Genomic DNA, 14,594 nt, shown 5'->3' on the forward strand with positions numbered 1-14,594 from the left:
TAGCAAGTACGCATGCAGACATGTGTGAATATATAGGAAATATTACAAGTGCAAATTATAAGGGTAATCAGACGGACAAGGTCGATGTCCAAATGTTGCCTGAACTTTTGCAACATGTTACAGAAGATAATTTAAGTGTTACAGATGAAAATGTTCCAGTTACTGTTACAGAAGAGGATGGAAACATGTTCTGTCAGGAGGAAAAGATAAGTCAACTGAAAGAAGGTTTACATAAAACAGATTTAGACCAAACTACGAATGAATTTGAGAATGAGGAACATGTAACTCGAGATACACAAAAAGATTGGAGGAAACGGAAGAAAAGACGAAAAATTGACACAGAAGCGAGATAGCAGAAGAGAACACAGAAGGAGCAACAAAGAAGAAGAGGACAAAAAGAGACGAACCGATAATACAGTGAAGTTGTTGGAAAAGAAGACGTTGAAAATTTAAAAAAAAAACATTTATTTATATTGAAAAGACACAAAACTAGACATTTGTTGATATTATTTATATGCATATTGTTTTGTATGCCGTTCGTACAATTTTATCATTATGTATACGTGTCATAGATCGTGGTAGGTTATTCGTGATTTAGACAAAAACAAATTTTCTTAATTTTAATATTCTATTGAGACAGCAGGTGCTTGTTTAAATTTTGTTCGATTGTATATAATGATTTAATCTTTCGTAGTTATTTAAATTTCGAGACGAAATTCTATTTTTGACGGAGGGCAGTGTTGTGAACATTAAATATCGCGGCAGTACCTTTTTGTAAACGTAACGTCGTTCCCGGCAAATTTGACAGTTGCCGATTTAACGTTACGAAATTCCGCCAACATGTGGCGTTCGAATAACATCTTTGTTTTCTAGCTTGTTATGAATCCTACATTTCTTTAGTTACTTGTATTTACATGCTTTATATCGTTGAATCGGTGTCGAGACGTACGAAATTATGCTTGCTTTCTTTATAATTCATATGTATGTACGTACTGACAGTTATTTACATGATTTAACCTTGACCGGCAACGGACTATATTCTTACACGCAAGGATAAGGCGTGCTAAGTCTTATAAAAACCGGATTTTTCTTATAACGAAACGAATTTGAACCAAGCTTAAAAGAATCCAAGAGGTAATAACGCATACACGAAAAACACATTCAAACGTTTTAACATATTGTATTTCATTTACCTGTATTTATTATTATTGATAATAATAATCTCTGATACTTTTAAAAGTTGTTTAGTCATTATTTAATATCCAGAAACCAAAGATATTGTTTTAAATTAAAGATTGGCAACAATCCTTACACTATTGTTAACAATGCTAGAAGCCTGAGATGGTTTTTCAAACATAGATAGCTCTGAATCATTTTCTTTGTCATAATGAATATCAAGAGTTTTTTCTTGAGAGGAAACAATGTGAATATCATATTCAGGACAGTCACTGGTATCCTTATCTGAATTCTCAGGTGCCGTTTCATTCTGATTGCTGGAACATGGAGGAATGACAACATTTGATATGATATTTGATGCCTGGTCTTGTTGTTTCATAGACGGAAAATTATAGTGTGTGAGTGTCGAGATTCCTTTCCATCCGCCTAGCTGGGCAACTTCAGTAGGTGGGCGCTCTGAATGTAACAAACTGGTTGCAAAAGTTTTACGGGTTGAATGATTGACTTTACGGCCATATAACTGTGCGGCCTCGGCCATAGTTTTCATCATAGTCCCCAATTTGTTCTTCCCAATACATTGATGTGAATACCATACATCTTCCTTAGGTTTGTCCAAAGGTCTTAAATAAAACTTGGATGATGGGTCATTTTGAAGATCTGCTGGTCTTTTGCTGATGTACAATTTTAACATTTTTATCGGACAGTTTGGGTTTTCTTTTTGTTCGAACATTTTAGGTGCTACTGCTCTATAGTCAGACGACTTGGCGCCAGTTCTCGTCTTAGTTGTTCTCTCTGAAAAATTATAAAAACAAACACATGCTTTCAATATCAAACATCATTAGGACACTGGAATGACACTTTATGCTAAATAGATAGCAGTTTATTATTGTTGTTGAACAAAACTTTAATGGTTTGTGTGTTAACGACACACAAACAAACAGACAGTTGCACGAAATAAGCGTAAATATGTGGGTAAAAGCTTATGTCAGATGAAAATTTGTATCAGGCGTAAGGAGAAACAGACATGAATAAAATTATATGCCCCAACAAGTTATTAAAATTACCTCTGATAAACTGCAATGTAAATGAAAATTTTGTGTACCATATGTGCACAACATGTGCTATGAACTAACCATTAAATTCCACATATTCTTTCCCATTGGAGTCTTGCTTCATAGTAAGGTCTCCAAGAAGGAGGGATGCATGCTCCTGACGACCTCTGAATCCGAAGAAAACACCATTGTTGAGCCAGACTGTGTTTAGTAGTGACGTGGGATTAGCTGAAAATAAACAACGATAAATTTAAAAATAGGGCACTATCCAGAGATTAAATGGTCTTACTCCGAAACCAGTAAACAGATTTTTCTGAAAATCAAACTTAGCTTAGCCTGTTTTTTTAATCATGCTTAACAACAGTACAAAGTTTCATTGGAATCGGTCAATCTGTTCTCAAGTTATCATCAGGAAACCGTCGGGGGACAGACGGATGGACAGACGGACACTCAAATGAAATCACATTATACCTTGCCACTTTGTGTGACAGGATATAAAAACAAAACAATTTTTTTAATTAGCTTCATTCCATTTAATTTTTTAACCTAATTTATCTTGACATTCATTTGTCATGTTTGTAGGAAAATCAAAAACTATATTCATGCTATTTGTACAAATGCAGTACAATGTCTCCTGTATGACACTAAATTTGTTATATCCCAAAACTTTCATCAAAATTGATATAGCACCATGTTTTTTTAAATATTGAAATCCAATATTCAGTATCTATTGTGATGTACAAAAATGTACATTTGTAAAAATAAATTAATGGTACCTGAACCAAGCAGCTGTTTGTCATAAAGATTTTGGATTTCCTGTGTGTCTATAGGTTCAGCTCTATTTCTTTTATTCCCTTTTCCCTCTTGTTTCAATTGCTTTCTTTTGGCCTCGAGCACCTTTCTTGAATGGCTGAAATCGTCATTTCTTTTCAAATCCACTACAACTTTATTGTTTTTCAGGTGTCTCTCAATACTATTCTGGAATCCTGTAAGCGTGTCTGGTTCATACTCCTGTCCCTCTTTGTTCCTTACACCTTTAAATAGAAACATAAAAAAGTGAACATTAACCCCATTCAGCCTGTATCCTCACTCTGTATGTACAAAATTTACATGAAATACAAAAAATATACATGTATCATACAAAAATCAATTGATATCAACAAGAAAACACAGATGTCTCACACGGTAAATTGTGCTATGAAATTGTTAACTTGTATTGAATTTTCATTTTAATTTTCTTATTTTGAATGAGTGTACAAAATTCAATGAAGATCTGACTAGCTGTTTGCAAGGATTCAGCCTACATACAAGCGTAACTTCAGCTGAAATTCAAAAGTTAGTATAGGACGGACAGACTGATATTACAAAATATAAACAAGATGTCCTGAATGATATTGGACAGACTAAAAAATTCAGTATACATGTTCCTATCCGTAAGCCGTCACGAAGCTGGCTAAAGCATGTACAAATCTATTTTATCAAAAATCATTACCATAATAACATATTTTTAGGAGTCTTTAAGTTGAAGTAAAAAACTTTTAAACTAACCTAAGTAAAACCGGGCTAAAATAGCATCTAGTTCCTTAAACGGAATCATCTGCAGCTCTCTAAACTCTCCTACTTGCTGTGCCCAGGTGTAGAAAGTTTTAACATCTGATCTTGTTTTGTAGTCCGTGTTTTTATTTACATTTTTCCTGAGAAATTCGTCTGTGTCCTCATTGGAAACTGATCTAAATCTACTGCTTCCTGTGTCACGCTGCTCGTGTGTTTCCGTCGGATCACCTTCGTCATTGTTGTTGTTGTCATTGTTCAAGCGGTTTACTTCGATTTCATGTAGCTCGACATTGTCATGGGATTGTTCCCCTTGCAGGACGGAGGTAAGAGCGTCGAACGTCTCCTTCTCTGCAAGCATTTCGTACCTCATTATGTCATGAGACAAAACATCAAGCATGTCTTCGCCATTCTTGGCGTATCTGTCTGATATTTTTGCAGGAACAAGGCCTGCCATACTGTACTGTCGTCTGCGTCTATAGAGTTCCGGTTCTAAATATAGCACGCAAAATGTTGCTAAAAGAAGTTACGCAGTCCTGGACTTGTAGGTAATTCCACAGAAAAGTTGCACAGATCTTTTCAAAACATAAAATTGAAATCGAAGCGGACACTGATGTCAGCCATTTTTTTTTTTTGGTTTTTCAACATTATTGCACGTGCTCATAAAGGACTGGCAACAAATCAATAATGGACCGGATATGAGTCATAATGGACCGGGTAAAAGTCATAATGGACCGGGGTGACTATTTTGGGTAAAATAATGTATTGACACCTATTATAATGATAGGACAGTTAAGCTTATAATTATACTAACTGGTTAATAAACGAATTTACAACAGCTTGAAAGGGTTATAAAACGACGTATGCTTTTTAATGATTTTCAACTAAATTTGAATATTGAATCGACTGCTAACAGCCTGTTGTATATTGAATATCAATTTTAGAATATATAATAACGAACAGACCTCTATCTACACATACATATTTAAAACGGAATGAAATGCTTTTAAAAACAGTACAAGCCGTGAAATTGTCGATTTCCGCTGATAAATTGCATTTAACTAAGAATGAACGATTTTCGGAACGTTTGGGTCTCATGCAGTTTTTGGGTTTTTAGACATATCATCAAAATTGGCTGCTGGACAAAAGTGGCTGCTATCTTGATTGGCCGATAAAAGTGGCTGCCAATTTGAGTCTGGTTCAGTATTCTCCTGTTCCCACGAAACCCAATTGTCCTATTCTTAATATTGAACGATCCTTAGTTTAAACATATTTATTTATAGTGGATTGGGAAACAAGTTTTGCAACTTATATTAACCCCTTTCCACTTTGCGGGTGCAAGTGCTGCCTTGTAGCGGCATTAGCCTACTCTTTTTCGAAATCACAAGGGTGTCTTTAACGTGCAAGAGATATGGCTCTCTCTTAACACGGGTCAGCCATCTATCGTCCCCATTCCGACGGACTATCATTGTTTCCTCAAGACCATACTCGCAGATGGTGTCAAGGGAGAGCCTTAAAAAGTTTATTTAGATTTCTTATATAAAAAAGTACATTTTTTTGCTACATTTCGATTTCAGACTTATAAGATGTCGAACTATTGGACGTCGGACTATTTGGGTGTCGGACTACTTGGGTGTCGGAATAATTGGGTGTCGGAATATATAGGCTGCCCATAATGGTTTACTTTAACAAACTTTGACTTGGATGAGAAAGTTGAGAAAATCAGCGGACAAAAAGCAAAACGGACAAAAAGCAACGGACAAAAAGCTAAATTATCGTTCAAAAAACAAAACGGACAAAAACCAAAAGTGTCGAAAAAAAAATTATAGACAAAAAGCAAAAGTGTTGGACAAAAAGTACCGTATCGTTCGTTTTAAAAATATACTCGGCATAAAAATGAAAAATGAAAATTATTGATACAAAATAAAACAATCTTACATTTGTATTTATAGAGATAAAAGTTATAAAGGTTAGATAAATACACTGATATTGCTATAATTCACCTAGTCTGTGTGGTATTATAAGTTATTTAGATTCAATGGCGTTGCACGATTTTATCCCTATTCACCAACAAAAGAGACTCGGGTTAGACATGAAAATCTATTTTTTCTTTACCCATAACAAATATAAATAATCGACATATAATTGAAGAATGATTTTAAGTCTTCGTATCATCAGATCTTTCACGATGTTCGAAAAATGGTCTTCAAAAAGCGGTATTCTGATTGACTAACTGTACATCACGTGTTATTCCTTAGGCAATTGCATTACACAATAAAACTTATCATTCATGATAACACATGGTGCCACAATAAAGTGCTATCATCAGATCTTTCACGATGTTCGAAAAATGGTCTTCAAAAAGCGGTATTCTGATTGACTAACTGTACATCACGTGTTATTCCTTAAGCAATTGCATTACACAATAAAACTTATCATTCATGATAACACATGGTCCCACAATAAAGTGCAAGAGTGAATTGAATAAAAAAATGATAAAATTTGTGTTTACATGATCCTAGCTAAAAATGTAATTATTACAATGTAGTATGGGAAGCTTCTTTTTGTAACTTCATAGGGTTGTAAAAGCGTTGAACGTACGCACATTTTCAGAATGAAGCGCTTCTTAAATATCATGATAAATTGAAATGTGACCAGTATAGGTACAAAAAACGTGGATTTGTTTTAATAAAAAAAAAAATGTGTGGACTTGAACGGCGTTTTTTGTCGACTTAAGCAGAACTTATTATTGTGACCTTTAACGGTGCCACAAAGGTGTCATGAGAACTACTTAATGTTCCAGAACAGTTCTCTTGACTTACTGATTTAAAGAGAGGTTAGAAGGGATCTCTACTGTATACTACTAAAGCATATTTTATTCGTTAACAATAAAAACATGTCACCAGAATGTTTTGGGATGTTTCAGAAAAAATATGTTAAGTGTTTGCGTTTCTCGGATAACAATATAATGATTGGTTCCCGGCTATATCCATGCGACTCCTGGACTCTTCTAAAGATATTTTGTAGAAGAATCATTAAAATGAAAATTAAATCTGCCGTCGAATATTGTAGATTTTTTTATATATTGGATAACATTAATGAAGTTTACGATGATTATTTGAAAATTAAGACACGTCAGTTCCAACTGTTAAAGGAGCCTATTTTCAGATGTGTCTATGAACCCAAAGGTTGCATAAGAATCAAACGTATTTAACAGACTTTTAAAAAATAGGGGCAGGAATGTTAGACTCTTTAGACCTAAACTCTGACCTTTGGTGAAAACAGACCATCAGTTGTCCAACCTGGGCCTTTTGGCCCATTAAGACATTTGACCATTGCCAATAAAATGCACCTAGTAGGTAAAAAAGTATTGACGAAGGGAAGTTTTGACACTCTTAAAAAATGTGGGTTAGGCATGTTAGACCATTTAGACCCAAGTTCGGACCTTTTGAAGACAAACAATAAAATATCTATCTTTGGAGCTATGGTGATATTAACAAACCATGAAATATCCCACCTTGGCCTTTAGGCCCATTGAACCTTAGACCATTACCTATCATTTGTACCTAGTGGGTAAACATGATTTACCTAGGGGAGTGTTTGTCAGTTTTTATTCAAAAATTAGAGGTAGGCATGTTAGACCCTGTATACATAAGTTTGGACATATGGTGAGGACAAAATATGAGTTGCACCACCTGTGCCTTTATGACCACTGGAACTGTGCTCTGGTTTTTTGCATTTGGTGTAATTATACAATGAGTGTAAAAACAAAGTCAATTGGTAGGAAAAAATCGCTATGTTCGTGACATTTTTTCTTTCTGCTTTCCTAGCTCAATTTTGCTTAAGCAGTCGGACTTAAAGCCTGGACCATTTGATTTTTTAGTTGGCTATACTATTAAACGAGAAGACCTCATTTTGTGTGTCGCTTCTCTTCTTTCCACAATAAATTAATCATCATGCCTCTATTTCCTATAGGTTCATGGCATATTCGCATTTGTCATCCATTCATATGATTATTCAGATTGAGTTATTTTAGGAGAAAAACGTGAAAAAAGCGTCCGGATATTATTCCGACATTGGACGAAATTGTAAGTCAGATTAGACTTCCGGTTTGCGTTTTCTTTACACTTTGAACATACATTTACTACGAATAGAGCGTTTGCATTAATCAAGTATTTGCTGGCGTATCCGAATCGACGTATCGTATAACACGTATATGTGGCAAGGATAAATTAAGTCAAGTTGGTCCCCATGAAACTATTATATAATGCATTTAATTTTTGTTGAGATCGGGATGAAGTTATTATTGTAAACAAATCTATTCAATCCGTATACGTCGATCCGTGCACGTATTCTGATACTTGAATAATGCAAATGCTCTAATAAAGAGTATTTTCTATCTGATATCATTTTCAAGTTAACTATCCACGGCGGTCACAGAGTTGATTAATTGATAGAGTCTGTATAATATATAAATAACCGCTGGTCCGATTAGTAAAGTGAGAATTGAAAGTAAAAAAAAACAAATACACTTTGTTTATAGTAATGAATAAACTCATCATAGATACCAGGACAAAATTTTATATATACGCCAGACGCGCGTTTCGTCTATAAAAGACTCATCAGTGAGTCAATCCAAAAAAGTTTAAAAGGCCAAATAAAGTATGAAGTTGAAGAGCATTGAAGACCAAAATTACTAAAAGTTTTGCCAAATACAGCTAAGGTAGTCTATGCCTGAGGTAGAAAAGCCTTAGTGTTTCAAAAATTTAAAAATTTTATAGACAGGTAATTCATAAATATAACCATATCAATGATAATTCATGTCAGCACAAAAAAGTGCTGACTACTGGGCTAGTGATACCCTCGGGGAAATAAATCTCCACCAGCAGTGGCATCGACTTAGTGGTTGCATCTATACTGGTCATTACAATGTTAATGCCCTTTTTGCTAAGCCAATGGGGGCAGTCAATGTTACCGTTGTCTGTCTGTATGTAAGTCTCTTACATCACGAAATTGATTTCCGTTCTATAGTATTAATATGGCTCAACTGAATGTTATTAAATATATAAACAATGTTTATTATCACCAAAAAAAACAAGATAAATTTTAAAATTTGGATTGTGTCCCTCTTATCATAATAGTTATATTTCCATTTATATGTGGAAATATTTTTACTATTTTAATAATATTTCAAACTCTTATTTGCCGCAGAAAAATGTAATACAAAACACTATTTATTTTAAAGTGCTCATTCCCACCAAAAAAATAATCAAACGCAAAATTGGGTGGTGATTCTTTCACTATTTTTGAGACGTGTCCCATAGTAACATAATATGCAAGAAAATACCACTGATACATTCCAAAATTATTTACTGTTATATATAGTTTAGAGATATGTACAACTACATTTATACATGTGTATGCTATGCAATGTGATGAACTTTTTGAACTTTGATAAATGATTAATTTTTATGAATAATGTATATATGTTAGTCCAATGTATATATTTATAGTTTTGACATCTTTTACTATTAAAAATAGGTATAGATAGTCTTTTGAACTGTATTAAATGGAAATAGCATGAATTCAATGGATAATGCAATGATAAATCAAAATGTTTATATATACCAGTTATGACATTTTCTAAAGTTATCTCATGGTCAATCCAAAGTTTGATTGTAACACATGTGATCCTTTTAATCCATTTTTGAATATTAAGAGATTATACAAATGCTTGCTCAGCATACAGATAAATGATTTGAAAAAATAACAGATATGCTAAATAAATAATAAAATGCTAAATTCTGTTCTTATAATATAGCCCTATAGTCGCCGTCAGCTGAAATTCGTACCGGTTATCGGTAAAAATAATCTAAACTATCAATCGCGTTTACACCAAGCCGATTTTGAATGGTGGAATCCGCCATTGTTTTTACCGGAAGTGTTTCCGTGGAGTTCAATTTCATAAAATTTGCATAAAGCGCAGGAAACCTTATCACATCAATGAAAAGAACATTTCAGGAAACTGCGCAAGTGACGAATGTCATATGTAAACAAATGATCCTCATAGAAACGATGATGGCAGAATTACAATGGAAAACATTCTGGAAAATGTGAAGGTCAGGATTATTACAGTGCGATCACTTAAAAGGTAGGTCTGTAGTGGTTTTTCTTTTTGCAATTTATGAATGGAATGTGAAAAACTATATCTCGAGTGAACGCGATTGATAGGTAAACTATACATTTGAAAGTCATTATAACTGTATGCTGAGCATATATATAACTGGATTAAATCAAATATATGGGATCATTTAAAATGTTTTTAGTTAATTGTAAAATTAAAAAAACGTATTTTGGTATATGTGGATATTTTAAGGAATATCAAATAGAAATTTACCATGTATTATAGGAAAAAAGTGGTTCACAAAGGGTTAGAATGCCCCTAAATCGTCAAGGAATTACAAATTTCAAATAAATAAAAATGTTAGTGATAATTCTATTAAGACTAAAATAAACTATTTTGGCACCTACTATTAAATATCTTAGAAGCTATGACCCCATGATTATACATTATTTGTATTTTTGGTCAACTCTCTCTGAAGTTTATATGCTATTTGCATAATTAACCATGGCTGCCATACAATTCCAAAAAGTTTTTATTTTGATGAATTCTTTATCAAATTTTGAATCTTGGTTACAAAACATTTTGGATTGTAGGTGGTGCTCAAATTTTCCTAAAGCGTTCATGTTTGAAAATTGCACCAAATCATTATATTTGGATAAAATGGGCCTAACTTATTTGGAGAATATAATGTACTATTACGAAAGAACTGATTTATTGAGCATTAATAAATTTGAAATCGACCAATTTACGAACCAAATTGTGAACTATTTGGAGTTTTATTGTAAGATTTATATTTAGACCGCTCTGAGCTATAAATGAACTGTGTCCTTTGAATAAGTGATTTCACAATAACCATAATACTAAGTACCTGTTAGAAAATAGCACTTTCACAGTACATTGTTAAAGACGAATATATTCCAAGAATGACCAATATTAATGGTGTAATGAGATTAGATATATACTGTTATATATTGTTTTATATTGTTACATATATGAATGAAAACTGAAACCAAACTGTTGTCATTATTTAAAAAAGAGACACGAAAAGGGAGGTACGATTGGTAATCAGACACAGAAACAAAATGATGAAAAAGAAATATAGCTTACCATACAACATCTTTACAATCAGAAAAAAACTATACTAAAATCACACAGAAACAAAATGATGAAAAAGAAATATAGCTTACCATACAACATCTTTACAATCAGAAAAAAACTATACTAAAATCAGTTAGAAATAGCCGTGAAATGACAAATATTAAACAATATAAATCAGAAAACGAATGGCCACATCAATGTTCAAACAGAAAATCAAAAGATATATACCAAAGAATTATAAGTCCTGTTTTACAGGCCTCTTACTTAGGACTAACGCATTCATATTGTAGTTATGTATGCATGGTGCAAAATCATCTCATTGCGAAAAACCAGTGGTGTCAAAGTACTAAATCGGATCAAAGTAAAAAAAAACACGATCATTTGGAAAACTATTCAGATGTTGTTGGATTCAATTAACAATAATACCATCATAATGAAAGGCTATCTACCTCATATAATACAGGGTAATATTTACAATGAACCAACTAATAATAAAAAAAACAGAACCTATAGCTGCTGATTTTTTTTTTACACAATAAATAAATGATATGAAGTGTTACAATAAAACAAAAATAACTCAGTGAAGCTTTTTTATGTTGTTTCTAGTGTACTTTCATGTGTATATTTCAATTTTAGACATGGCATTGTCAGCTTATTATCGATATATGAGTCTACTTTCATGTTGTATCTTTCACCAAAATTTTACATTATCTGTTTTAATATGATTGTCTTGGCCTCTTTCACATAATTCAGTGACTACTCAAAAAATTATTTGCTATGTTGATTCTCTTTATAAGTAATAAGCTTACGATTTTTGCATGTGTGCGACTCTACGGTCCTGATGACAATCTAACAGTTTTCATTTGACCACGTAAACATTTCAAAGATGATTCACAAAAATATGTTTCTTACTATAAGACGGTATCTCAGATAGGATAGCAAATTATATTATGTGTACCATATTGTAAGTTGAACATCTGTCTGGCAGGTATTGTATAAACACCTGTCATTTATCGATAATTCAACATAACATGAGGTCCTCTGATGTTCAGTACTCCATTACTTTGATTGTAAAAGTTAACGACGACGGACGACGACGACAGACGACGACGACGACGACGACGACGACGACAGACGACGACGACGACAGACGACGACGACGACGACAGACGACGACGACAGACGACGGACGCCAAGAGATGAGAAAAGCTCACTTGGCCTTTTAGGCCAGGTGATCTAAAAACCAATAAATGTATTTTAATCTGAGGAACAATTCGACATTTTAAAAACATTTTTTACAAATGATACTGACGATCCACCACAAAGTAATATAAATAGAACCATACAAATAGTAAGCAAATACATATCCAAAAGATGTGGTATGATTGCCAATGAGACAATTCTCCACAAGAGACCAAAACGACACAGAAATTAGCAACTACAGGTCATCGTACGCCAATCAACAATGGGCAAAGCCAATACCGCATAATAACCTATAAAAGGCCCTGAAATGACAATGTAAAACAATTCAAACAAGAAAACTAACGGCCTTATTTATGTACAAAAAATAAACGAAAAAACGAATATGTAACACATAAACACACGACAACCACTGAATAACAGGCTCCTTATATCATGTTCATAAATCTAAATATCATCTCCAATTTAGAAAAAAAAAACAAATGAAAATATGAACCAATTATGTGTTGCTCTCCTAGTCGCAGAATGTATCCAAAATCAAAGATGTGGAACATATGCTATCATAATCATTTGGTAACTAATGCAAGTACTGTCTCTTCCATGCCCGTCTTGGACAGTCTTAAAAGCCTGTGTCGCTCACCTCGGTCTATGTGCATATTTAACAAAGGATACAGATGGATTCATGACAAAATTGTGTTTTGGTGATGGTGAAATGTTTGAAGATCTTACTTTACAGAACATTCTTGCTACTTACAATTTTTCATATCTCTAATAAACTTGGCCCATTAGTTACAGAGGAAAATATTTTGTAATAATTTACAAAAAAATACCAAATAAATGAAAATTGTTACAAATTGGCTTTAAATGGCAATAACTCCTCAAAGGGTCAATTGACCATTTTGGTCATGTTGACTTATTTGTGGGTCTTACTGGGAACATAATTGCTGTTTACAGTTTATATCTATCTATAATAGCATTCAAAATAATAACAAAAAAACGGCAAAATTTCTTTAAAAATTACCAATTGGGGCAGCAACCCAACAACCAGTTGTCCAATTCATCTGCAAATTTCGCGGCAGATAGATATTGACTTGATAAACAATTTTTCCCTCGACAGATTGGCTCTTAATGCTTTGGTTTCTGAGTTATAAGCCAAAATCTACATTTCCCCACATGTTCAATTTTTAGCCATGGCGGCTATCTTGGTTAGTTGATGATTGTGGCCAAGTTTGTTAAATTTTGCCCGATAGTTTCAGAGGAGAAGATTTTTGTAAAAGTTTACGTCGACGGACGACACTGGACGCCAAGTGATAAGAAAAGCTCACTTGGTCCTTTGGGTCAGGTGAGCTAAAAACTAAATATAAAGTAAACAATACTCAGTTTGGTTGTCATCGTGCAACACAGATGATAACACTATATAGGAAAAACATAGAACTCCTTTTGTCATAAGACACTGTCAAACATCCAAACATACTATCCACACTCATCTCTGCCCACACTTGTAATAATTAACAATAAAATATGAGTGCATTTCTTTCTAACACAAACGATGCAAACGGCTAAGCGCGCACATGTTTTGATAATTTGTTTCTAACATACGTTTTCAAAATTTACATAAACTTTGACAAACTATGCACTCGCTAGAAATGCGTCTACAGTTTGTCGTTAATCGTTTGTTAGAATATACGCTACATTTTTTTCTAATTTCAACATGGTTAAACGATGTATTTGTTTCTACGTTTGTAAAAAAAAGTCTGTTTACCAACAACATGTGCATGCATTATTGAAAGTTCAAACAGGGTCATTAACGACTTATTACACGATGTATTTGTTTCTACTTTTGTAGCGTATAAAAACAACAAACGCGACACAACGTTTACAAACTTTTGTTAAAATTGAAATGCGGCCATAAACTTTGACATACTATGCACTCGCTAGAAATGCGTTTACAGTTTGTCGTTAATCGTTTGTTTCTAAATTCACCTGGCTTGTTCAAAAATGTATTTATTTCAACGTTTGTAAACATAATGTTTACCAGTAACTTGTGCATGCATTATTGGAAATTACTTTTGTAGCGTTTGGAAAACAGCAACAAACCCTACACAACGTTTACAAAATTTTGGTTAGAAGGAAATGCACTCATAATCTGAGCTAATCTGTTAACTGTGATCATACATTTGAAGTAAGTTATGATTTTCTGACCTTTTATATAGTCACATATTTTAAAATATACTAATAATTTGAAACATATATTAGTACATGTCAAATTTAATGTGTTTTCAAGCTTAGATTTATTAACCGATTCACTGCTTTTCGATACAATATGAATGACATATTGAATTTTGCAGGTTCAAAAAGCCAATATAAAAAGCAAAAAACTGAAGTAATGAACA

At 33.3% G+C, this 14,594-nt stretch overlaps 1 protein-coding gene across 1 annotated transcript; it reads right to left on the reverse strand.

Annotated features, from left to right (window-relative positions):
• Positions 1 to 1,288: 1,288 nt before the first annotated feature.
• LOC143076994 (uncharacterized protein KIAA1958-like) lies at positions 1,289 to 4,363 on the reverse strand. Its single transcript, XM_076252884.1, has 4 exons — positions 3,777 to 4,363; positions 3,005 to 3,262; positions 2,310 to 2,456; positions 1,289 to 1,968 (listed from the first exon to the last, which is right to left on the reverse strand). The coding sequence occupies exons 1-4, from the start codon at positions 4,234 to 4,236 to the stop codon at positions 1,289 to 1,291; spliced, it is 1,545 nt and encodes a 514-aa protein (XP_076108999.1). The 5' UTR covers positions 4,237 to 4,363.
• Between the last annotated feature and the right edge of the window lie 10,231 nt (positions 4,364 to 14,594).

The sequence above is a fragment of the Mytilus galloprovincialis genome, chromosome 5 (genome assembly GCF_965363235.1).
Source record: "Mytilus galloprovincialis chromosome 5, xbMytGall1.hap1.1, whole genome shotgun sequence".
Classification (NCBI taxonomy): Eukaryota; Metazoa; Mollusca; class Bivalvia; order Mytilida; family Mytilidae; genus Mytilus; species Mytilus galloprovincialis.